Source organism: Thunnus maccoyii, chromosome 8 (assembly GCF_910596095.1).
Source record: "Thunnus maccoyii chromosome 8, fThuMac1.1, whole genome shotgun sequence".
NCBI lineage: Eukaryota > Metazoa > Chordata > Actinopteri > Scombriformes > Scombridae > Thunnus > Thunnus maccoyii.
In genome coordinates, this window is record NC_056540.1 from 8088578 (window position 1) to 8115992 (window position 27415).

A 27415-nucleotide genomic window follows, 5' to 3' on the forward strand; every position below is an offset into this window, starting at 1 on the left:
TCAATGGATATTCATGTTCCAATTAGTACATTACATTCACATTAACATGCAAACCATGATTTATTCTTTGACCTCAGTCCATTACTGTGGAAAAAAAGCTTCTTGACTGTAAAATTTCTGGTGAAGCTTCCTGTTATAGCATACTATAACTTCCCCTCCGTGTGTCTCTCTACAAGCTAAAATGGCTGAAGAAAATACTGTAAGCAGCCAAGTAGCCTCAAAATTAGAAGACGACCACGTGTAGAGAATTAATTTGGGTGTTAAAGAAGCGTTCTGGTGAAAAACAGCTCCTCTGAGAAAAGGCTCTGAAACCACTTCTTCAAGTCTTTGGGGGGCAGAGTGCAGTACAGTTTGTTTACTATTCCTGGATTCATTCACACACAGTAAACACACACACACTCTCACACACACCCTTGAGATGAACCTCAGTCATGATGCAGCTGAGCTAAGCTGTTTTTACACACATACACACACTCTCTGTCTCTAATGTAATTGTGTATGTCGCCAGCGTTAACAGAAAGGCAGTGTGACCTGCCAGAATATGAACCCATAGCAGTAATGCGATTACCACTGTATGAAACATAATGATAGACGATGAGAGTGAGACAAAGACTGAGTGGATTGGCGAGAAAGAGCAGGTGAGATGGAGTGAGGGAAAAAAAAGAGAAGGTAGTAACAGAGGAACAGAGGAAAAAAACCAGCAGGTAAACAGTAATGTAATTGCCATTAGATCAATTTGATCGTGGTCAGAGATCACTGCTTGCAATAATAAATATTGATCGGATAAAACCACTGAGGCAGATATATGGGCTGACATGAATACAGGCAGAGTAGAGGAGTGCGGTTACAGCTGCACTGACTCAGACTTTTACTTCCATTTCAAAACATGAACATGAAACTCAGGCTGAAGGGCGTCTGGTGAGCTGCCAGTGAGAACACCAACCCACAAAATGCTCCAGGAGTGCTGAAACTAAACTGAGCTATTTTACTTAAAGCAGCTATAATCAATATTTTTATATTAACAATGAATGAAATAATAATGTTTAGCCTAAAAGGGGTTGCTTGTCGTGATGAACCTACAAAGAATTATCACACAACTCCACAAAGCTTTGTAATGTTTTTACTTATTGTCTTGGTTTTACTGCCCAAACTTTACTAGTGTGGTTGACTCTCACAGCTCTCAAAGTGAGGTTTTTGGTCGCAGCAGTTCAGTGAAAAAAACCCCTAAAACCTCACTCTACAAGCTGAAGGCAGAGTTAACACCTAGCAGGTGGACATAGTGGAGCGTTCAGCTAATGACATTGTAAGTCGTTGAAGCAAATGCCCAAAAAGCTCCTCTGTTTACATTGGTTTCTTTTGACAATGACCACAATTGTTCCCCAATTTTAACCAAGTGGTTATTATTGTAACCATGAAAACAAAGTGTCCCCTAACCTTGACGAAGTGGTTATAACTGGAGCCCGACCACTAAATCAGCCAGGCTGATGTATCAGGCAATATTAGCTCACTATTGGTATCAGTTAGCTGGTAAATGACATTGAAGTACAGAAATGCCAAAGATACGTTTTGACAGTGTTATCATTCTATAGTTTGTTCACTAGAGAGTAGTGACGAGTTTATTTTTCTATATTATATATTATATTATATATTTGTTATTGTGTTGTGAAAAGAAAGTTAATATTGGCTGATATATCATTGGCAGATTTTTTTAAACCCTCAAATATCAATATTGATATCAGCCTTGGGCTATAATTTTAACCTAAACCATGATCTTTCACTAAACCTAACCAAGTCTGTTTTGTGCCTAAACCTAATCAGATCTTAGAGAATAAGACGGGCGATTTTCAAATCTCATGTGCAGAGCCAAACCAACAATGAACTCATTCTACTTACAAATATTGAGTGTGCACCCAATGCCTGATACATCAAAACCACTGAATACCAAAACTATTGAAAACACGTCAGTGAGCCACACTGTTGAACTGGGTGACATGTTCCTTCGCCTGATGACGGTCACATACATGTAGTTTGCAGATGCCATCGCACTTGTGCAGGAATTCATTTCTGTTTACGACGGAGCTTCACCAGCTTGTGCTACATATCACAGCCTCTTGACTTTATACATCGTAAATTTCTCAAAGAACTTTAGTAGAAAGTCAAGAGGATATGTAGCACAAGCTAGTGAACCTTGTTGTCAGATCCCAGAGGCAGGAATATGTTGTGTTGTCCATGTGCATCTTCATCATACAAACAAATCAGGGACCAATTCCTAACAACATTACTCCATTGTACTACTTGTGTTCAATAACTATTCAGGATACCTTTAAAAAGGTGATTATTTGTTAGTGTTGTGTTCAGTTTGTTTCCACTGTCCCCAAAGACCAAAAAAGAAATCAATTACTGCAGGTTTAAGTTGGCCAACAAAATCAAATGCTGCTTGTCTTCATGTTTTGCAAATATGTATTTATCATAAAACGATCTGTCATACTGATGCAGTCACAAACAGATCATAAGGAAATGTACAACTGAGCCCACTGAGTTCAAACTGAATATTGATGTGTTCAGAGAAGGAGAGCTAAATGGAATAAAAAGCGGAGAAGAAATTATTGAAAGAGGTGAAATTGGCAGGGGAGACATGTCAAGTGCTTCCCTGGTCTTTGGACGATTTTTGACTTTTCATTTATAGCATACAGACTTCACTCCAAGCCTAGTTCTACACATGGTTCTGCATGATTGCTTGGGAATTGAAAATGGTAAAAAACTCAAAAGGCGTGAGACTGAATTCATACTATATTTCAAAATGCAATTACAAGGCTTTTAACGGTTTGTGTTGCCCAGACAAACAGACTCTGGAATCATGCACAAATTAGCAAGTGTTCAGGTCGGTCCAAATTCTTCCAGTGACAGAGAGCAAGTGTCTGCATTCTCTGCTCCAGAGGAGAAGGAAGAGAGAAAACACCAAATAGACTGGCGAGGTCCCTGAGGAGCCCACCAGCCCCCTCACCACACTGCAGCTTAACACTTCTGCTGTGGGTGAGCACAAAATGCATTACAACAGAACGGTGGGTTGTGTGTGTGTGTCTGTGTGAACAGACAGCAAAGTGTGCACCGTTTCTGCAGGACACACAGGAATACACACAAACACTGGAGGAGGTTGTGATCTTAAGTTACTAAAAAGCACAAAGTCAACTTCTGCTGCTGAACATTCCACAAAAAATGTTTATTTTTTTTTTTACAAACCAATCGAAACCAAGACATAAATATATTAACAGTGTGTCCTTGCCAAGCTTGAGATTTGAATTATTTCTACAGCATTTATTTTTTATTTTCCCTTCAGAAATTTGGAGCTCAGGCTTGAAAACTGCTCTGATGCAACTGAGCTTATTTTCCACTGTCAGTGTCTGTATGGACACTTTATTACTGATTACATCCACTGTTCCAGAGATATTAAATATATTACAGGACCCCAGGACATCAGCAAACCACTGGAAAAACAAAATCAACTGTCACAAATGCAATGAGGTCAACAGGGGAAGACGTACAGTTCTCTGAATACCTTTTAAGGTGATGATGTGGTTGGTCAGTTTTCCTATTTTGAACTTGGCAAAAACGAGCAGATTCAATTTCTCAAGAATGCTTCAACATACTGGCGTATGATAGCACCCCGCTGATTACATGATTCAGCTGCCTCCCATTAACATGAAGCCAGTGCGGCCTACAATAAAAGTCGACAGACCAAATCCCTCAATTTACTGTTGGACCTGAAATTCAAGCTGAAATTGCTTTCTTCTAAATTACCACAGTACAAAATGTTCACGCATTGGAACAAGCAGTAAAACGTAGCTGCACTCTGTTTCATTTGCATTGAATTATTATGGGTGGGCTTTTACTCACTTCATTTTGGGTCCACAAATTGATCTGAACTGAACTGTTTACAATGAGGGAGACAAATAGCTGCAAGTGACATCAAGTGCAAATAGAAATGTCATATTGTTTAGCGCTACAGTACAAAAATATGCAAGTCCCTTTTAGCTGTCTGACTTCAAAGTGGAGACTACACCTGGAAACGCTCCCTAAAGCAGACTGGATGATCAATAGTACACTGAAGAGCTCTTGTTCCAAAAAGAGAAATTTGTGTCGCTATTAATCAAGTGAGGCATTCTTCAGGTTTTTTTCAATATTCCTTCAGATGAAAAGCCTTTTTGGGAAATAACAGCTTGTAAAATATGATGTAATATTTTTTACTGAGACAGCAGTAAAGTCACAGCTAATCAGAGCTGTCCTTCAGGAGTTCATGCCGAAATAAAGGTTACTTGGTTCAGCTGGCCAGACATCTGTGTGGCAATTAAATGTTTATGGGAAAAAAAACAATTTGATATTTCTTTGCTGTGAGAAAGATTCAAAAATATGCCACTCTCATGTCTGTGCACTAAATACGATATGAGCTAGCTGGTGATTAGCTTAGCATAAGGAGGGGAAGCAGGGAGAAACAGCTAGGCAAATTTGAAAAAAGATCCATCTACCAGCATCTCAAAATTTTACTTAACACATTTTGTCACAACTGATAAAACTTCACAAGGAGAAAAGTAAAAACTACATGTTGTGGCTCCACAGGGAGACGCGTGCTGAATCCATTTCTTGACTAGACGAGGCGATTTTCTAGAAACTCAACATGTCATTTTACATTTTTGCTTTTGTACACATTAGGCAAACAAGATAAAACATGTTAATTAGTTGAATTAAGAGGTGCTGGCAGGCACATATTTTAAACTTTGGACAGAGCAAGGCTAGCTGTTTCCCCCTGCTTACAGTCTTTGTTAAGCTAATTGCCTGCTCGCTCTAGCTTCATATTTTGTGTACAGACATCAGCGTGGACTCAATCTTCTCATGTAACTCTTGGAAATAAAGTGAATAAACAAAACATTTCCCAAAATGTCAAACTATTTCTTTTCACTACTGTAGATAATGAGAAATCTGTCTGACAGCTATAATTGGAGTCATTCCAAACTAGAACGAAACGTCCTCCACTCAATGATTACATGAAGGTAAATGGCAGGTGTGAAGAGGCCAGTCCCTGAAAAAAAGGAAACCAATCACTAATTTCTACACTGATATAAATGTTTCCCAGCAGCCCAAACATGAACTCACCTCATGGGTGAAATATTTTGTAAGAAACTGTATGAGTGTTTTTTTTTTAAATTCACTTTACTTGTTGCAACCCCTCGTCTGCCTGCCAATTACTTCTTAACAAGAACCATAACCTGAAGAACTGAGCCTCAAAGATTAATAGTGATACCACATCTTCCTGAATCAAGTATAGATTATATTAAAAGAATTTTTTTTCTCCCTTTCTGTGGGAGATGTGTTTAATCCATCCATCTTCCCTTTGTGCTTGTCCCTTTCCGTCCATCTGTTGTGTTTCATTCTCATCATCACGCCTTCTTTCGACTGCTTTTCATCCCTGCTGTGAGGTAGAGGAGCTGCAGCTTCATTCTCATCTGCACACTCACAGTCTGGACAGCATCCACAATCACACGAGAAGTAAACAAGTAACAGAATGAATGAGTGGAAAATAGAAAATTATGAATCCACATTAGCAGATAATAAAATAACCACAACTTAAATGGTTAGGTTATGTTTCTACTTACATGGGGCAAGTTGGTCATTTTCCTCATTATCACACTGTGGTCAGAGTCATCATAGACATTCTTGTCCTGACCCGGATCATCTGCTAACATGTATAACTCTCCAGCATGGACATCGGTTACATTCACCTATATGAAGAGACAGATGGATGATAGACAAACATAATCTGTTACTGTCACTGCAAATGTCTCCAACATATTGTACCAGACAAGATGGATGGATCCATCATACACAACTCCCCAGCCCGAACCAGATACATTCAGAGAGACGAGTATAATAAAAAGAGACAGATAAAAGAGATGATTTTCATGCTGTGTAGGTGATATTGTATGTTTACAGGGTGAATTCGTACCTGGAATGTTTTGGGGTTGAAGCCCAGCCACAGAGTGTATCTATAGTCCCAGGAGCGTAGAGAGTAACCCATGACCTTTATGTCTTTAAGGTCAGGGAGGTCAGAGTTCACCTAATAGAAGGACATTAAGCTTTAACATCTTAAACACTTTGAAAACCTTTCTGCAGTGCTGTCAAATCTGCATCTGCCAACTCATCCTGCGAGCCAGCCGATGCGCTAATGTCAGGCTGCCAAGCGGTTCCGTACAGAGATTAACCTACAGCGGGTGCAGCGCTCATCGGGATATTTTAATTCAAAGATCTTATAGCTGGCAGCTCTGGAAGGAAGCGCTCAATGCAGAAGGGTCAAAGAGCGACAGTGTAACGACGGATGTGTTAATCGTTCAACATGAGCTCAGTTTTCATGACCTTCACTAATTTAGACAATTAAAATGCAACTTCAAAATCTTCAAAAAAAAAAAAAAAGTAACAGTGTGACATGTTTGTATTAGAAAATATGCCTGCTTGCTGATTGATACAACATAATGATTTAACCTTTAGCCAGCTCATGAAAGCTTTTTACTTTGCTTTTCCAAACACTGAACACTCTAGTACCTGTGGTGTATCAGCAGGTCGAGGGTACTGGCTAAAGGATATGGCCTCCTCGTTCTCTCCTCTTTCTCTGTGTCTGAAGGTGTAGGCCAGGTTGTCTCCTTCTGTACACAACTCCTCCTGAAAGCAAGAAAAGACAGGAAAGAAACAAAGGAAATAAATGTCAGAGTCAATTAGATCACATTCACGTCAGGCATGTTTGGACCAGTTTATCGAGTGTTTACTTCTCGATTCATTCAAGTTTGAGCTTGGTTTTGAATCCAGTGTTTTTATTAACATCTGGTGCAGTTGTTTATTACCTACACTGGCTGAACTAAATGCAAGACTAAGTCTACAGGCATGCTAGCAGCACTGTGAGGCTTAGCACTTAATGCTAACATCAGCATGCTAACATGCCTACAACGACAATGCTGACATGCTGATGTTTAGCAGCTACTGTATAATGTTTACAATGTTTGCTATCATAGTTTAGCCTGTTAGCATGTTTTTGCTAATTAGCGAGGTATTTGTTCAAAAAACTAAGTATTAGACAAATTCAGATTTTGATTTGATGATGGTGCTGCATGAAAAGTTAAGTGATTATAAAAGTTATTACAATTTGAGGGGAACACTAATGTCTGTAGAAAAGTTCATGGCAATTCATCCAATAGTTGTGGAGGCATTTCACTCAAAACCACAAACGTCAACCTGCTGGTGGTGCCAGATGAAAAGTCAAAGGATCAAAGTCAATAGGATTTATCCTCTGGGGAACATGCATCTCTGTTCAAAGTTTAATGGCAATCCACCCAATAGTTGAAGATATTTTAGTTTAGGCCAAAGTATTGGACCAACCTACGCTGCCATCCTTAGAGCCATGCTGCTAGTGTGGCTAACAAAAAATGCAACAGAGTAAACTTTGCCACCATGGTTGAGACAAAAATCAAGTATTAAGTAGAACCATCACTTATGAATTGATTTTCCCTGAAAACTACTAAGATTCAAAAAATGGCTTAATTATTATCCCATGATACCTGGAAAGAAACATCAGGACATGGTTCAGGTGCTCTCAGGCCAGCCATGTAGGAGATGGTGGGAAAAACATCCACCAGTTCCACCACGTTTCTTATTACTTTTTCATCTAAAAAGAAAAAAAAAAAAAAGAAAGAAAAGAAAGAGAGCGGTCAGCCAGTTAGACTAATTCTTACACAGACACAGAGCAAAACAGTCAAGATATCTACTAAATATGACTAGACACCCTGCACTTACATTTCATCATCATTGCACCATTTGCATTTGAAGTAAAAACTGTCCAGAGGCAAAAAATCAAAGTGTATCCCTGTCTAAACACTTTTGAAGCTGAAGTGTATATCAAAGACTTCATTAAAGTCAAGATGGCATATTAATAAATGTTTTAACAAGGTTCATATGAGCAATTATGACCAAAAAAATTTAAATCAAACTTGAATTCCCCTTTGTGGCTTGATAAACATTGTGTTTTTATATGGAGAAAAGAATTGCACATTTCATGTTATCACTAGAGATGAAATGTTGTCAGTGGTGGGGGCCTTACTCTTAAAGTTGAGTTCTGATTGACTTAAGACATCAATAAAGGGAAAGGTAGACCCTTCCATCCAACCACGGACTGCAGTGACACCAGGAACGTAGAAGATAAGAGGGACCCGTGTAGTCACATCAAAATTTGAATATTTTGCCCATTCGCCGTGCTCACCCAACGACCAACCTGCAACATACACCGAGACAGAGAAAGAGAGATTAACGAGGATGTCAGTCACTGTGTTGGAGAGTATGTACTCCATTGACTGAGCCAGATGAGACAAAAGACAGAATGAACATTACCAAGATGATGTTGTAGATGCAGAGCCAATGCGTTTTCTTGATGTTTTACCAGCCATCTTAAATTTGAAAATGATGGTGTTTGATTGAGCTTTACTGAGTATATATATCGTGAAAAGGATTTACTCAATCATCCTCTACTGAAGGAGACATTAAAGGAAATTGAGTTTCCAAGTCACAAAGTTTAAAAAAGGAGGAAGTGCAGAAAAAGAGCTGGGTTTTTAAGACTGGAGCAAAATTGTGGAGGAAGTTTGTATCATATTACGCTGTTACAACACTGCCATCTGGTGGTGAACCACAAACACAGGCAAAACAACCACATGTCTGTAATATCTACTCAAGATTCCTTCATTAACACTCAACTTCCTAAACTATGTGTATTAAAAAGATGATCACTGACAGTTGAGCTTTTTATTTTACTAAATACTGTAAAGAAAAATAATTATGTCAGTGTTTCAACTAGAAAATCAGGCACCAGCAGAATAAAGTCAAGAGCCATTTCCAGTTTTTTCAAAGCATGTGACTACTAACCGTGATCTGAGGCGAACACCACCATGGTGCTGTCAGCCAGCCCCAGCTCATCAAGAGCACTGAGCAGCCGTCCAACCTGAGCGTCCATATAAGACACAGCAGCGTAGTAGTGCTGACGGATACGCAGCTGGAAGATGACACACAGTACTATTAGTATTTGTTTCAAGGAGTAGCAACATGGTGACCAAATTATAAATGATGAGCAGCCACTTCATACTTGGAAGTCTTTAGGGATTGGCCCATAGGGGAAGCTAATGTTGAGTTTTTGGACATCGTCTCTCCTCCTCACATCTGCCCAGGGGTTGTAGGCGACAGGAGGAAGGAGTTTGGGAACATCGGGATCAGGGGCCAGAGTCATTTGATCTATAGGATATAGGCTCAGGTACTCCTGTAATATAAAAACAATATGTTTTAAATAGATGTTAAACAAAGCAATTACACAATATAAATAACAGGTGGATTTGAATTATGACTGAATAGATTGTTTCTATTAACTTAATGCATATTTTTTTGGCCTGCTTGCTCAAAATGTTAAACCTAATGTAAAGAAAATCATGGAGATTATCTTTGATCCAACCTAAATTTTGAGCTTGACTATTGTTACCCCTTGCCCCTGCAAATCTTCTCTAGCTCGACTCCAGAACTGGAGGCTTCTAACAAAAAACTGTTTAGGTTTCTCTCCAATAGCTTCATCGCTTTCAGGACTGATAATTATTTGGTCAGATTCTACAGGACTTCAAAATGCAGTTGTGCCCTCTGACCTCTAGAAACAGCCTCAACATCTCAAAACCTGTTTTCTCTGGATTTTAAACTCTTTATTTTGTTGGAAACAGTTGATTCTCCTTTATGTCTTATCTTCTGTCTTTTTCATCTCTCTCTTTCCCCTGTTCTTTTCTCTGTAAAGCACCTTGTAACTTCTATTTTGAAGAGTGCAATATTATTATTATGACATTGCAATTTAGATTATACTGAAATTACCATGCATTTGAAATACAATTTTTAAGATAATACATTAAAACAAAGATTTAGTTTGGAAGGAATTTTGATAAAGTTAGAGGAATTTCAGGAATTTATTTTCCATAACTCCAGATGACAGTTTCTGCAATTTTGTTGAGATTACAACAGTATTACCCTCATATCAATACTGTGAAAACATTACTTCATTATTGCAAGCATATTCGCCTATTACCACATTATTACCTTCTTTTGTCAAAATATTATTCTAGCATATTCCTCAAGGATTACTCTGTAATTGCAAAGATATACTTATTTTTATTACTAAGACATTACCTGGTTAATACCAAATTGTGTCTGCCAGGTACAATTTAGTAAATAATGATTATTAAGAATTAAGAAACAGTACACAGGAATCACCTTCTTTTGACCAACAAAATGGTAAATTGATGGCTTTTCAAAGGAGACGAGTCCTCTGGCCCCCTGCAGATGTCCTTAGATGTTTTCAGATCAGTGTACCTTCATCATTTCTGAAATCTTTTTTCACTTTGGTATTTAATTTGGCTCTGTTCTCTCTCTGTATGTGTCCACATGATATGGGGAAATCGTGTGTTGCATACATCACATGCTGACAGAAGAGAGCTGGCTTGACCTTTTCCCTCTTTTCATCTCTCAACTTATACTTTGTGGAAAACCTCAGACGTTCGTCTCTGCTTCATCACCTTCTGCTCTCATTCAGTTTCCACTTCATCATGCTCTCCTCCTCCATGCCAATTTGACTTCCCAATACATCTAGATCAGTCCGCATTAAATTCACTTCACATAAAGTATGTACCTCCCGATACTGGCTTCCAGAGGTTCCCTTTCTTTATAATATTCCCAGGTTTTCACACATGCAGCCTTACATCACTACAACTAGTTCCTTGATGGGTGCAACTTTGGGCTTCTCCTTCATTAAAAAAAATTCAACACTACCAGTATCTACTTACTGAGAGGCTAGTGAATTCTAAGGGAGCTATCTCTTCTGTTCTGGTCTCCACATACTCTCTCTCCCCCCTCCATGTTAACACCATCACTCATCCAAAAGAGCCTGAAGAGCATGTAGCTCGAAACGTCACTGGTGGATGTCTCTATAAACTGCATCTAAGGGAGCTACAGTGTGGGGACAATCACTCATCTCATTCTGGGGCATTATTTGTGCAGTCCTTGGTCTTCTGAAAATGATGGTTCTGTTTTTGTCCAAGATTTCTGGCTCTTTGTCTACAACAACACTGTTATAGCAGAACTGCCTCTTGCGTTGTGACCTTCTCTTTTCTGCCCTACATACTCAGCCATATCAATGCCTGTAAGTAACAACTCATTTAGGGACTTGAGAGTTCGATGTATACCAGTGAGAGAACAACAAAGTCTTCCCGTCTGTCTACATGAATGAGCATTACTGAAATTCCACAAGTTCCACAAGTTATGTCTTGTTAAGTGCAAGCCAATGAGTTTAGAGTTTGTATAGCTAAGATGTTCAATCCAAGGCTCTGCAACCCATCAGTCACACAAGTGCATTTCACAGCACCAAGTCATCAAGTCAGTGTCAGAGACACAGAAAGGTAACATTACTGTAAGTGAACTGAAGTGTAACATACAGTGTGGGCATCTAAGAGACAGTGAACAGATTGTCTTCTAAATGCACTGAGGTGGGCTGTCTATGCACAGAAAGCATGCAGATAGCTGTTTACACATATGCAGCATGTGATCATCTCACAGGACTATGGTTCGCCATGCATTTCTCTTTTATACTGCATTGTAAAGAGCTGTGCAAATGACTTCTGTTCAGCACTATGGCTCAGACATGAACACTGGGCTGAGGCAGGAATCAGTCTATAATAAGAACAAAGGTTTCTCCAAACACTAAAACATAATCAAAATGAATATTACATAACAGCAAGCAAATGTGTTGGAACTAGTGCATTTGAGGAGGGAACAAATCAATTCAGTTAACATCTCTGAATCAGTTTGAATGAGATTTAATCCAAAAGCTTATGGGCCAAGTACTGCCAAACATAACCTTGTGTCATGAATGTTGCTTTTTGTTAGATTATAACATAATAATCTATACCTTTCACACATTTAAACACACCAATCAAAAAAAAAAAATCTGTCAAATCTGTCAAATTGACACTTATTTTACACAGTAGCATGAATGGGTGATGTAATCAAGCCATATGTTGTCTGTAGATTAAGTAGTCAGTATGACACCTACTGTGCAAATCAAAACCTCCTGAACCTCCTGAGGCCTGCCTGTTTTAAGTTTGTGCCTGGACTGAAGCCTGAGACAGCCACTTGCAGGTTTTCACAACCTAACTTCGTTGATTTAAAGTTGCAATACACAACATTCAGCCACTAGATCTCACACTATAGCACCAATATCTCAGACCAAAACAAATGTGTCGTTTACTCAAGTTGAAAAAAAGTTGGAAAAAAAAAAGCTGACAATTCACGAAACTCAGATCAAACTGTCAAACTAGGCAGTGCTGATCAAATATGGATCAAGATTCTGTTAGTGCATTGTCTATTTCTCAAATGTTTTCAGAAACATATTTTAATGTACTGTTAAGCTGTAATTTGAGAGTTTTTGAAACGGACCCGGAGGGACTCACATGCTTAGTGCATGTGAGTCCCTCCGGGTCCGTTTCTGCATGCTCACATGAACTAAAATGCACATAGTCAGTGCGGCTAACAAAACAAAGAACAGAGAAGCTCAGATAACAACACACACGGAGGAAGTGTGACTTCATTCACTGCTCAGGTCGCCATTACTCCACTATATCTTTACATAGCAAATAGTCGTTTGCTGACATCCAGTGAGGCTCAGTGTCATTTACTGCACCTTTACCTATATCTAACCATTATGTACATTACATCTCAAGGGGTCACATGCATGTACATTAAGTCATGTACCTGTGGTATCCTGAAGGGTATGTGTGGTTTGTGAAAGCCAACAGCAAGAAAGAAAGGAGTGTCATCGTTGGCGCGACTCTTCATTAAGCTCACTGCTTCGTCTGTACTCTCCATGTCAGGGAGGGTTCCCCCAGGCTGCTCAGTTACGTTCACCGCACACAGTAAGTTGGCGTGCAGTTTACCGTCCTCTCCTTTACACATCTGGAAACAAAGTTTTTATACAAATAAAATCAAAACAGTTGTGTTTAGTAGTTTATGCACAGTTTCTGGAGTGTTCCACACTTCAAGGTTTCTAGTGGAGACTATCACTATTTTATTGAGTTAATGGTCACTGTCTCTTACTTTCACTAACAAAATATGCAGAAACAAAGCTACCTGAAGCAAAGTAGATATATACCCTGGCACTTGCAGAGTTTTGCTAACTGGCTTTAATTTCCATTAGTGTCTCTGGATTCCTGTTGGCATTACAAAGCTACAATTTCTTGACCAGTTTACAGTCCTCAATGGCCAAGACATAAAAAGCCATTAAGGTTTAAATGAAGACAGAGAAAAAAAAAAGAAAAGATTTACAAAACATACATTTACTTATTTTGTTTAAAAAAATGTTGTGGTTTGGGTTGGAGAAAGGTTGTAATCTTGCAGTAGTTTTCTTTTTTTACTTTTTAAAACATTTTTTTATATAAATACAGTAAGGCAAGATGTGCCGCTACAGCATTAGACTTAAGAGGCACAGTGACAAAACTGCTAATTGACGAGAGGATTTTCTGTACTGGGAAGTTGAGAGGAATGAGAACAGTTGCTGGCACATGCTGGCAAACTGGGGAAGTGATTAGTACCAAAAGATCTTACAGTCACTACTGGCAGAGCGGGGTGGGTTGGGGGTGTGGAGTATCACCATTGATGGAAAAATCTGCTTTTTTTGGGTATTTGAAGTCAAACACATCTAGTGCTATTTTATTAAGAGAAGTGGATAAGAAGAGGCATTTCTATCTTGTACCTTTTGTTTCTCAAATCTGAATGAAGCAGGGTGGTAGGCAGGGATGGACCAGCTGTAAGGGTAGTCATCAGTGTGGTTAGAGGCGATGCCTAAAGACAAAAACAGTACAACCATTGTTACCAAGAAACAATTTGACTGACGCAAACATGTCAAGACATTTTCTAAGTAGACACAGCACATTCCTGCAGATTGGGCTGTCTTCAAAAAATGCTGCACTTGAGAATAACTTTCACATAATAAGTCTAATCCTTCACCAGCAGTGAATCTGTGGTTCTTGCTGCAGTTTAATTCCACTTTCAGTATCACTTCCTAAATTTGCACCTGTTTGTAAAAAGTATGCTCTACATTTTTATTTAAATGTCATATTAATAATCTTACCCGGGTGAAACACCTTGCCCACAGACATGGTGAAGTACCCTCTAGATTTAAAGTACTGTGGCAGAGTCGTGTAGTTTCCAGAGTGAACTCTCCAGTAGGAGTTGAAATCATAGAGCCTGGTCGTGTCAGGTCTGCGGCTAGTTAACATGGATATACGACTGGGAGCACACACAGCTTGCTGAAACAGAAAGAAGGAAAAAACGCATACAAAGATGTAGCTGAGTTTTCATAATCCAATTACCACACACAGTCTGAGAACTGCTTTCAGAATTTCACACATTAAAAACACTCAAAACACTGACTGACCTGCGCATATGCATTGAGAAAAACTTGGCTTTTGGACGCCAGTTGATCAATGTTTGGTGATTTGACCATTGAGTCCCCATAGCAGCCCAACGATGTCCGCAGATCATCTGCCATGATCAAAAGCACATTTCTTCTCTCTGAAAGCAAAGATAATCACAGCGGGGTAATTCATGATTCTCACTGCATGAAGAGAAATTAGTTCAACGATCGTTTTCAGATAGCTGCTAAGAAAAAGATTGAAAGAAAGTGGGGGTATCAGCACAACACAAACAATAGGCTCTGTTAAACACACGGATTGAATAAACACAGTGCATACTAAATGTAAGGTTGGGTGACAGTAGAGTAACACTGGACATAAGAGGTCAACAGAAACTAGCAGGTTTCACTTCCAACTTTTTCCAGTTTCAACATAGTTGTGCTACAAATAAAACGTATGGACAGGCACCATTAACGGAGTGAATTGAACTATAACAAAACAACATCTCAAAATTAGCAAATACTAGCGACAGCCACTAAATAAACTGAGTAACGAGCACTCATTAGCTACTAATGCGAGCTAATTTATTAGATTAACGGTTCAATCTGTCAACACAAACCGGTGTAATACATCTAAAAGTCAAAAGTATGATAAGACAACCTGTAAGAAATGTATTAAAACGCTAAAGACTCCACATATAATGACGTTTTCACAAGTTTCGCTTCCTATTTGTTCAACATTTCCTACAATTAGTACAAACTCTAACTCACCTCTTCTCGCAGCAGCAAGTGTCAGTGTGTGAAGAACCAGCAGCAGAAGACATATCTGGGCAGATATGTACATTTTGGTTGGGCGCAAAATAAAAGAGACACGATAACCCCCAACTAAAGTTAATGTAAAAGTGCAGCTCGCATCTCCTTCCAGTCTCAGCTGTCTTCACACAGTCAAAACAACTCAGCGTGCTGTTGTCGCTGTTAAATAACTTCCTGATTAGCGCGTCACCAGACTGCTACGTTTTCATTGGTCCACTCAGCAGTCGCCCCGCCCCAAAGCGTTAATCATATTAGCTAAATGATGTGTCAATCATTTTAATAGCACAGTCAGTACCAGGGTCTAGTCTAATTACTGCTGGTGGTCCTGGGGAAACTCTGTCTGGTTATAAAGGAAAGCAGAAAGCACCTGAAACAGCTGTGTTAATGTTATATCATTCTGTATCTTATTGTTGTTGTATTTTGAGCTTAATTAGTACAACAGGTCAAAACGAAGACACACACTGTCACTCAAATGGCTGCATAGGTTGACCATAGCAATCACCAGACAGTGTTGCCAGATGGGACTGACAGAAAGTAGCTGAATGAAAGGCTAGAACCCAACCAATCATCGTAAAAGTAGCACAACTTTTAATTTCCATCTAAGTTTTGTATTTATATTGGTCTTAACACTGCCTCTCTTCTGTTTTATCAACATGATTAGGGAAATTATGTCCACAGGGGAAGCAGAGTAGACTTCCAGACCTGAAGAAGCCTTTTGGATGAGAGGCAAAGTGTCTTCAAGAATCTAAAACAAGTCTAGTTCAGCTGCCCTTTACTTACTACATGCCTGTTCCTCCTCTGTTGCTCTTCCTGCGGTTTCATCATTTTTTGATGAAACCAGAGTTTTTCCTTATCCGAGTCAGGGGTCTAAGGATAGAGTAGGATAGAATATGTTCATATTATAAAGCTCTCTGGAAAAAAAGAAAGATTTTTGGCTTTATAAATAAAATTGACTTGAGTGGATGTACTGTTAGTTTTCTGAGGTCTGCCATGCTGCTTGTGTTGCACAAATTTACCAGAAGAGTTTGTGCAAATGTGTATAGTTAGATTGAGAGACAGGGTTGCACAAATAACAAATGCCAGTTAACTTTCAGTCTCTATTAGAAAAAAAAAACATGATGATACAGAAGGATGAATAAACAACCAGTAGCAACAGTGCTGCCTCAAATATGATGTTCCTTCTTCCCTCTGTTCATTTCCATTTTTCCTGGTTTATGTGATTGGGGCTTCAAATAAATTACAACTTTTAAATACCTCAGTACATAATTAATATTCACAGATCTACATACAGGGGACCAACAGGCCCCCTGACACTCCTGTCAGCTAAAAAAAAAACCTACATATCCCTCCCTCCAAATAATTTTCATACAGTCTTTTACATTAAGAGGACACTCGTGTTTCAACAGTTTTTAAGAGTTTAAGGGAGAGATAACAGGAGAAAAGTGGTTCAGACTTGCCATGGGTGATGGACATCAGAGAGAGAGCCACTGGGTGACATGGTTTATTTTAAGTTTAAACTTGTAGCCTAATTGTCCTCTGAGTCAACATGATGTGAACTGCAGCAGCCTGGCTGTGAGTGTGTTCATCTTTATACATGTCAAGAGGTGCTGGTTTTTGACAGTTTGGAGAAAAATAATCATATGCATCCTTAATCTATGACAATACCTAGTGTACACAGTGTCCAACAATTTATATCGACCATTTACATACAGGGTGTGAACTATAGGAGAGCCAGGCTGGGCTTGGCTCCTCTTAATAAGACATGAGCTCCTCTGAAAACATGATTTGTGAAATTTTGGGGGGTCTGTAAAATATTGACAATATGCCATTTTTGCCATGCATTTCTATTTTTCTGTATCTTCATCATCAAGGATCATGCGTAAAATTAGGCTATTATTGATGTATGATTCATGCATGAGGGTGGTTCATCACTAATTCACTTTAATAAAGACAATAAAGAAAGCGGTGCAATATCATAAACTTAACTCACTTTAACTCAAAGATCAGAAAAAAACAAACTTTCTTAGCTCCATTCAGTCTGCGCATTACTCCACATTTCTCTTAATCGCAATTACTCATTTCTCTGTTTTGTAGTCAGCATACAGTTATGTCATGGCTTAGTTCGCACCCTGTTTACATGTATCCTCTTTCACACACTTGCTCGTGCATCGTGCACACGCGTGCGTAAAAGTCATGGTAACAGAAATGTAACGTGAACAGAGGTGATGTTACAGCTGCAGGTCCCAGACTGTCATTTGCACTTGGGCTTGACACGAGTTGACCTGTCTGAAAACTACTGTTGAGTAACGGATCGTTAGATGACTCAACAAAAAGAAAACCGAGAGGGAAAAAAAGGTTATGTTAACCTGATCTAAGCTACATGAATGGTCCCCCGTGGAGCAGCATCTGCTGGCCACAGTCAGACGGTGGCTCAATTACTATGCAGGTAAAACACCTTTCAATATCACTCCATCACTAATTTATCAAGCAATCTTATTGAAAACGTTTAAAACAGTTTTCAAACCAAAACTTGCACTGAATTAATACATTAAAAGAGGAACAATTAACACAACTTCAGTCAGAAAGTTTGGAATACACAGTTTTGGTTGAAACAACCACACACGATGTTTTCTCTGTGTAAAATAATTATTACACGGTAATGTACTAAATGCTCCGGGACAGGTGTGGAATACATAAACAACGGTGTAAAGATTTGAAAACACTGTTATTTTGGTTTTTGGGAATCAAATTTAATAATCGTGTGTAATGGCGCACGCAGTGCTGCGCACATGGAGACGATGAAATACACAGTTCTCACACGAGATTTCATCAGTTCTCTACATCACTGAATGCTTCAGAACCGACTGTTCCCGGTCTATTCTAATGCAATTTATTGTAATTTCAGCTGGATTTATGACTTGTTGTTTTGACAAAATTTTATTGTGGTTAGTCAAGAAAAAAATATATTTGCAGAAACAGGAATGTGAGCAGGGATGTTATGTGGAACTGTGTTATGAAAACATGGCTTAAAGAGCCAATTCCTTCCTCACTTTTGGCAGCAGAGACAGTAGTATTGAATATCACAAAACTAAATCTGACTGAATACAACCTTAATCATTTTAGTTTTCAGTCCAGCATTACTGACACACCGTGTTAAAAACAAGAGTAAGATACACATTAATATGGTTTGGATCAATTTCATTACAATTTAACAAGTGCTGTAGATAATACCTATGTCTAAATGTCTGCACAGTTCATGTTGATGATATGATATCAGAACGGATTTTTCTGTAAAATTGAACCGATCGTGTACATCATGTAAACTATGAAGGAGAGAGAAATAGTTTTGAGCACGTTTTCTCAACTGATTATATTCCAGTGCTTGTGAGTTACGTTTTCCATATCGTATGCCAGAGAAGAGCAATGAAAGGTACATTACTTGCATGTCTGTATTATTATTACGCACAAAGAATGCAACACTTTCTGAATAATGTTGTTAACTCTTTCTGCTGCTGCAGTCCAGATATCCTCATATATGGATTATATCCAAAATAACTAGTCAAGACCCTGCTGACCTGTTTCATCTAACTTAAGGAAGAACATAAGGATTTAAGTCTTTTCAATGTTGACATGGGAGAGAAGCCTTTGTCCAGTGCACATACAGTACACAAAAGTAATATAATGACCAATCACATTTTCTCAAGCACTGTGTCTCCACCATGAGAACACAGTGTCCGTCTTCCCATTTTCACAAATGGTGTCATGGATGTCCAGTTTTCTCATTGCTTGCATTTTTGTATTAAAGGGCTTTTAATATCAATATTTGTAGAAGTACAAATATTATGATATTACTTTTAAAGGTGGTTGCACCATGTGTGTTGGTGGCTTTTCTTCAAGGTGCTTGTGATACATACGGTGCTGTATTGTATTAACAGTTAATGTAGGTGTTTGGGAATATACCTGAAATTTAAATAGCAAAAAAATTAATTAGGCCTTAAAGCCTCCTGTTTAAGCCTGTTTAATGAAAGTACAGAATATGACTTTTTATACTTTTCCAGTGGGTTTTTTTGACCTTTCAACAACGGTTTCACTGAGCGCCCTGATGCTCAGAGGCCTTCTGAGGAGAACAGGATCACCTACCATCTGCCAGTCCCCCCAGATGACCAGGAAGAGGAGGAAGAGATTGATGTCGCTGGTGTGGATGATGAGGATGGAATTCAGGAGGCTGGGCCTTATGGAGGTAATAGAGACTGTGAGAGGGATGGTGGTCGAGACTGTCTTGACAGACCAAACATGAACACTTCTGACCTCTTAGGAGCTGCTCCTGCTTTTCCCCCAGCTGATCCTTTTGCTTTTCCTCTTTCTGAACCTTTTGCTTTTCCTTTCACTGATCCTTTCACTTCCCCCCAGGCTTTTCCTAATGCTGATCCTTGTGGTGTTCCTGAGCAGCCGATTCCCAGGCACCAACAAGAGCCACCACAACAGGATGAAGACCCTGAAATTGATGCTGTTGGTGTAGATGACGGGGATAGGATCCCTGAACTTGAGTTAGTTGAAAACATTGGGCCACTCTCCTCAGAAGACTCTTTTGACCAACTCAGTTGTTGTAGCTGTGACAGATGCTTGGAAGACGCCCCCGTATATCCCTCAACTTCAGGCCTCAGCTTCTCCACAAAGAGGAGCAGGCTGCTGCTAAGAGGCCGAGGTGGTCTGACGATGAGAGCGACTCAGATTGACTCTACAATGCTCTACAATGACTGCAGTGACCCTTTTTCCACTGACAACTGGCCTTTGCATCTGGTAGGACCAGTCATTCCTAAAGTAGACTTTACGTCTGGTGGGGTAGCGTCTTGTACTGGGGCTAATCTCCACTATTTCCTCATGTTGGCAGGTCATTAGATTGACCTTTTTTAACCCTTTGTGACTAGCAGGGAAAACAGCTTCAGGTACCCCATGCAACTGGCCGGGTTAGCAAAGCCTTTTGTATTTCCACAAATTTGCACAGTGGCTGGATCAACTTTTCTTTCATTCTAATATAACCTACTTTTGTGGATGTAAAATGGTGGATACATTTTTTTGAGCGTCACACAACCCCCGCGAATTGACTCATTTCAAAATCAGAATTTGATTCATTTGGTCCTATAACATTTGCAAAGTCTAGAGAAGCTAAACAGGTAACGGCCAAACGGTGAGCATGGGAATATCACCCTCAACATGAGATTTAAAAACTCCATATACTGTGAGGTTTATCTTGCGGTGATAGGCTTAATCAGCAAACCCACAGTGCAGGTTTAAATCACAGTTTAAGGTGTAAACGTATGAGCATGATACACTGACAACACACGTACATTAACGCATGTGTCCACATCTGATTTATGCATTACATTAACGTACATCTTGCACATATTCTGTGCTGCACGTCCTTATACTTCACACTCTGAACTTGCACATTCCCTGACAATATTGTGCACATCCCTGTACAAAACTACACAGCTCTTTTATTTTAAAAAACAGTCATATGCTTATTCTTATAACACTTTTTCATATCTTCTATTGTTAACTTGTCACTTATGTTTCTTTTTTTTCACACTACTTGCCTGTTTTTGTCTTCGCACTTTGTTCATTGTTATGCATCACCAGACCAAAGCAAATTCCTTGTATGTGAAAACCTGTTTCTGGTTCTGATTTATAGCTTTTTTCTGAATGGAGATTGAATGGTTTATTTTTGGTACTTAACAGATATATTACACCTTATCACAGCTATATAAAATGGGCTTAAGGGATGACAGTAAATGTATAAAATGTGGTGCTGCTGAAGGAACTCCACTCTATCTTTTGTGGGATCTTTAATAAAATTAAAGATCTTTGGTTTGGCATAACAACACAAACAATGATCCACACTAATATAGCCATACCACTCACACCACAGCCATGTATACTGGGAGATTTGCATAACTTCAGCAGAGCATCTTCAAAGAATAAAAATATCTTTTTCTCATTATGTATGGTCACAAAGAAGAAATCATGAACATCTGGACTGCTTTAAATGCACCAACTCAGAAAGAATGGCTCACTGAAGCAATAAAAATGATTAAGTTGGAAAAGGTAGCTTTTAGACCGCAAAATAATGAGACAGACTACACTGAAGCATGGACGCCAGTGGAAAAGTATTTAATGTCACTATAAAAATCCAAAAAATCCAAGACCATCATTCTTATTTTATTTTATTGTTTCCCTTTTCTGATATAAGTTAATAATTGTTGTTTTCTCTTTCTAGTATTCAAATCACATGTTACCTGTGCTGTAAAATGAAAGTACAGTGAGAATTGAAGGATATTGATAATGTTTATGACTGATGTTGTTCGACGGGTGCATAGATAAAGGGTCGGTTCAGATTTGTAAATAGGTTTGGAGGAGGTCAGAAATAGTCTCATTTGTTTATTGATTCATTTTCAGAATGTTGTATTTTTGTTTTTCTGTTTGTATTTTGTGAGTCAATAAAAAAGGAAAAAGATTAACATTAAAAGAAAATCAATTTACAGTTTAGCGGGGGGGTGGGGAGTACTTCCTGACAGAGTAAGCGCTCATTTCAAACATAGACGATCTTTGCGACATTAAACATGGCAGACACAACAACTAAACGTGAACCTGACGGTGTTGGACCTGATGACTTAACTCTCAAAGTAAAGAGGGCGAAAACGGACTCCGAGAACGGAGGAGGAGAAGTTGGAGAGGAATCTGAAACAAATGTTCTGTCTGGCTTCCAAACCTCCGCCGTGCTGAGTGACTCTGCCCGGGAGAAAAACATCTTTATCCGGGGAAAGGTAGCTAACTAACGGCTAGTGTACAGTTAGCTAACCTAGCCTTTGTGCTAGGAGGTATTTAACTAACATAGGCTTAAGTTATGTAGCTGAGAGCAGCTGTGCGGTTCTGTCTTCATGTTATAGTTGGATAAAAACAATCCAGAACATATTAAGTAGCCCAGAAATTTACCCACAATGTCTTTTTCTGCATTTCTGTGAAGGCAGATGCTGCAGTGTACTTTTTGCTCGTAATTAGAGCTGAGTAATTATAAATCTGCTGGTATTGCATTGGCCACGGGATGATTAGTTAGTAATTTCATTATTAATATACCCTGAGCCATTTGGATTGCTTGAATGAAACTGTTGAATGTCTCATTACCAGCTTGCTGATCAGGATGCTGTGGTTATCCTGGAGAAGACTCCCATCAGAGAGGACAGCCTGGCTGAGATCTTCAGTGGCTCCAGGCTGAAGCTGGAGATGAAGAACGACATCTACAGCACATACCGCCTCCAGCCTCCCACTCATCTCAATGGTACAGCCAGGCAAAACAAAACTGACTGGTTACAGTAGGCAGCAGTGGAAAGTTGGCTAGCCTGTGTGTGTTTTTTTTGATTTGCAGAGGTCAAGACTACAGTGGTGTGTCCGGCCACAGAGAAGCATATAAAGAAATACCAGCGTCAGGAGAGTTTCCTGGTGGAGGAGACGGGCGAGGACTATCAGGCCATCACTCTGCCCTACATTCAGAAGCAGAGTTTTAGCGTGCAGGTCAGTTCACCTCCTCTAATACAATATTAACTCATGCGTATGTGAATGTGTGAATGATCAACATTAAATGTGTTTTTGACATCACTTTCACCCCCCCCAGTGGGTACACAACATCCTGGAGAAGAAAGCAGAGGCTGATCGGATAGTTTTTGAAGATCCAGATCAGAAGGTTGGCTTTGTCCTCCTGCCGGATTTCAAATGGGACCAGAAACAGGTGAGAGACGGGATATACAACACGGTAGAAACTGAGGGGAGACAGGAAAGACGCAGTTCAACACAAAGTATGCATTACTTCACTTTAGCCTTGTTATTTCAGACTTTTATACTCTGAGGACGACAACAGACTCAACTTTGAATTCAACCAAGTAACTGTTTCCTTATTAATGAGTGAACAGAACATGACTTTATAAGTGTTGTAAGGGACCACTAACAAGTTTGGCACATGCATGATTTTAATAAAGTCAAGTTTTTACTGTTTTGTGCAGGTTTTCTCTGGGCAACATTTCTTCACTTTCCTTTATTAAACAGCTGTGCCATTCCCTAATCAGAGGTAATGCCTTTGTGCAGCCAGCTTCTGGTACAGTCTAAAGCAAACTAACTGGTAGCACAGCTGGATATTACAGCTGCTAAAGTGTGTTTTTGCTGTCATAAAACTTGATGCCATGTGCCATTTTTCTGTAGAAAAAAAAATCTCTTAGGGGGACCCAATATCATGCTATTGGTATATCTGAGATGACAGACTTCCTGTAACACACACTCACTCGGCCTGGCAGCCCACAGACACCATCTGTTTAAAAATGGAGATAGGACCTGCAAACTCAGCTGTTGCACTTTATTATTTTATTTATTGATCAATCTGTCAACTCTTTCTTTTTCATTTAATTGATGATTTTGTTATGGGAAATGGTAAAAAAATATATCTCACTTTCCCAGAGCCAAGGTGACGTCTTCAGGATGCTCGTTGTGTGCAACCAACAGTTAAAAACCCCAAAATATTCAATTTACAGAGAAACTGAAACAAGAGAATCTTTGGCATTTTGCCGGATAATTGACTTCAGTGATTTTATCAATCGCCTGAAGTGTTACTGGTTAATTTTCTGTCACTCAATTATTCGATCTTTCAGATCTAGTTAAAAGATTTCACAGCATGTTAAAAGTGTAAAAATGCTTGAACTTGCTGAGTAACATTTACAGCTCATGTCCAAAACAATGACCTGCTCTATGTGAAAAGTGCCCTGAGATGAAAAATTGATTCATTGATTGATTTTCTATGCACACTAAGAGAAAAAAGCACAGAACTTAGCTTCAAGTGTAAAGTGTTTAATGATGTGTCTTCTCTTTTAGGTGGATGATTTATACCTGATTGCCATAGTACATCAGAGGAACATCAAGAGTCTCAGAGATCTGACGTCAGAGCATCTGCCACTGCTTCAAAACATCTTCCAGAAAGGAAAGGTGAGGTTACACTGGTTTTGTTGAAGGTGTCATTTTTGTTGAAGAATAAAAATGACAGAAATGTCCCCTCTTTTCTGCAGCTACTGTTACAGAAGCATTTTACAACTGTTTAAAAGTAGAAAGGGCCCTGGACGCATCAATAACGTTAAATAATACAGACTGAATGATAATATCTGTCTCACTATGACGTAGGAGACCATCCTGCAGCGCTTCAACCTGCCAGCCAGTAAGCTGAGAGTCTACCTGCACTACCAGCCCTCTTACTACCACCTCCACATCCACTTCACCAAGCTGGGCTACGAGGCGCCGGGCTGCGGCGTGGAGCGTGCCCATCTCCTCGCAGACGTTATCCAAAACCTCCAGGCTGACCCGCAGTACTACAAAACCAGAACCCTCTACTTCCCCCTGAGGGCGGACGACGGATTGCTCAGCAAGTTCAAGGAGGCGGGGAGGCTGTGACGTACTGTGCAGTTCACACTCGTTCCCCGTTTGTAGACTCCCGTCCAAACTGTGGAAACTGAGACTCAATCCAAGCATCTTTTTTTGGGTTTTAGTTTCCTCTGGTTTAGCTACAAACATTATCTCTCTGCAAGAGATTTTTCTATTGGTGTCGATTCATAACTTAAATTATAATAATCCAGAACAAACAATTTCATTAAATGCTGTTTCACACTGTAACTGATAAGTAATCAGCAAATTCCTCTGCTTATTTTATACATGTTTGGATGTATCAATTGCACATTTTTCAGTCTGGTTCCTCACCAAGGTGTTTTAATAATCATTTTGTATACTTCAGTTTTCATTATAATTAGGAGTGGATGTGACACAAGTGGATAAATGAATTCTCTGTTTAATCTGTTTTTAATGTGTTTTCTAAACGTTGACTAAATTAAAGAGTCATTTTTTTCTAATGAGTCTCTCTGGTTTGAAGGGAAAATTAAAACATCTGAAAACTCATAGATAGAAATGATTTCTAAATCTTGGTAAACCAGTTAAAGCTCTAACATATATCATGTTTAACATGTCATCAAGTCTCCAAATCTCCTGATATTAGGTTTGTGTGGTGTGACATAATTTCACTTTTTTCTCATATTCAAATCAGCTTGTTCAAAGAATATTGCTGAATTAAGTGATATGTTAATATCTTGGAGGGGAGGATGTTGCCAAAACAAGGAAAATGCGCAGGACAAGATGAAACCTTTACTGTGTTGGTGTAGTTTCTAAAGTAGACAATGTGGAGGCACCTTTGACCTTATAAGCCAATGTTACATCAGGAGATGGTGGTGAAGTAAATTCATGACTTAACTACCAAGTTTCTCACATTAACTCAGCCTCAACACTAGATGGCAGTGTTCATCCTAAACTTCTTTAACTGTGAAACTCCTTTAATGAAAAAAACAAAAACTCTTTAGATAATATGCCGGGTTTCTGTCAGTCTCTTTTATTTACAAAAAGAGCAAATAGTATGTTGCATGCTGAAGTTTTGCAGGTCATGTAAACACAAAGCTATAAATGTCCACTAAACCATAGTTCACCCGACTCAGTTTACATGCCTCTGGTGCTCAAGTACCATGTTTAGTTAGATTGATGCCTTCAGTGCCAGAGGTTTACAGATATATGCCTGGACAGTGCTGCAGTAAAGTTGACACACAGTCTGAGAAACAGAGGAGATGTGACGTCACTGCTTGAGATGCTAACAGTTGGTACGTGATTAAATTGTTTGTTATGAGGGACATTTCTCACAGCGGACATCATTTTCTTGCTAAATGCAGCTGGGCGGTGCTCTGCTTTGTGCATACGGTGCCTTCAGGTGTTTCTCGTAAAAATGGAAACTAATCGCCTGAACAGGACACGGACCTTTAAATGATGGGTTCACAATTTTTTCAAGTCTGTCTTAAAACAACTGTCAGGTCCTCAAATGAACATTGAAGCATCTTTTTCTTGCTGTAATCGTTCCTCTTGTTCATACTGACCAAGAGAAGATTCCTTCACAATGCACTTTCAATATAAGTGATGGGGGACAAAATCCACAGTCCTCTTCCTGTGCAAAAATGTATTTTAAAGTTTATCTGAAGCTAATATAAAGCTTCAGTCATCCAAATGAGTCAAATCAAGTAGATATCTTTCAACATTACAGTCTTTTTAGTGCCAAAGTCCCTCTTTGTTACTATACTTCCACCGCAGCTCAACAGAGAAACACTGCCCGAGGAAACACAAAGAGGGAATTTGATGCTAAAAAGACTGTAAATGTGGCAGATATCCACTTGATATGACTAACTCAGACTGATGAAGCCTCATACAAACCTCAGATCAACTTTAAATGCATTTTTGCACAAAGTGACTGTGTGGACACACTGTATGTTTTGACCCCCATCACTTACATTGAAAGCACATCTGAAGGGGATCTTTAAACAGCCAGTATGAACAGGAGGAATGATTACAGCAGGGAAAACATCTTTCACTGTTTATATGGACACCTGACTGCTGTTTCAAGACTGACTTGAAAAACTGTGAACCTCTCCTTTAAAGGCATAAGATTAATAAACTGTATCCTATTAATCACTATATTCTTGTACCTCTTTTGAACCTTAAGACGTTACATCTTGTAAATTACTTAACAATAAGATATAAAACATTATGATTTTACAAGTTGCACAAGAAACAAGATCATTTTTGAGTAAAAAGAAATCATAAAAAATGTAATCAATATTTAATAAACCTGCCTTAAAAGCTCATTCAGCCAAATAATATTACTTAAGACAAACCTGATGATACATACATACTATGTGGTGCAATCACGTCACAAAATCTTATACTTACTAAGTATGTAGTTCACAGAAAGTTGTGTTAGGAATATGGATGTGGAGTATGATTTTTTCGTTTATTTGTATGTTTGCTCTGTGTATGTCAGTATGAATGAATCTATCAAACTAAGTGGCATCAAATTTCTGAAAGTTGCAAGAGTGTGAAGAAAAGTCTCTTTTCTGAATGTAAAATGGGTTTTTTTCTGCTATGTGGTGGGATAACTTCAGCTTCAGTTGAGGATATGGACGTTTCCGAGCT

At 39.0% G+C, this 27415-nt stretch overlaps 2 protein-coding genes across 2 annotated transcripts; one reads left to right on the plus strand and one right to left on the minus strand.

Moving 5' to 3' along the window:
• Positions 1-3199: 3199 nt before the first annotated feature.
• ids (iduronate 2-sulfatase) lies at positions 3200-15494 on the minus strand. Its single transcript, XM_042418218.1, has 13 exons — positions 15287-15494; positions 14540-14676; positions 14234-14411; positions 13856-13944; positions 12859-13059; positions 9170-9340; positions 8953-9079; positions 8138-8308; positions 7599-7705; positions 6592-6708; positions 5999-6109; positions 5649-5774; positions 3200-5513 (listed from the first exon to the last, which is right to left on the minus strand). The coding sequence occupies exons 1-13, from the start codon at positions 15357-15359 to the stop codon at positions 5433-5435; spliced, it is 1689 nt and encodes a 562-aa protein (XP_042274152.1). The 5' UTR covers positions 15360-15494; the 3' UTR covers positions 3200-5432.
• Positions 15495-21911: 6417 nt separating this feature from the next.
• dcps (decapping enzyme, scavenger) lies at positions 21912-25263 on the plus strand. The gene is made up of 6 exons (XM_042418219.1): positions 21912-22152; positions 22514-22664; positions 22752-22897; positions 22998-23111; positions 24242-24352; positions 24545-25263. Exons 1-6 carry the CDS (start codon positions 21949-21951, stop codon positions 24809-24811), a joined length of 993 nt encoding a protein of 330 aa, XP_042274153.1. The 5' UTR covers positions 21912-21948; the 3' UTR covers positions 24812-25263.
• Positions 25264-27415: the final 2152 nt, after the last annotated feature.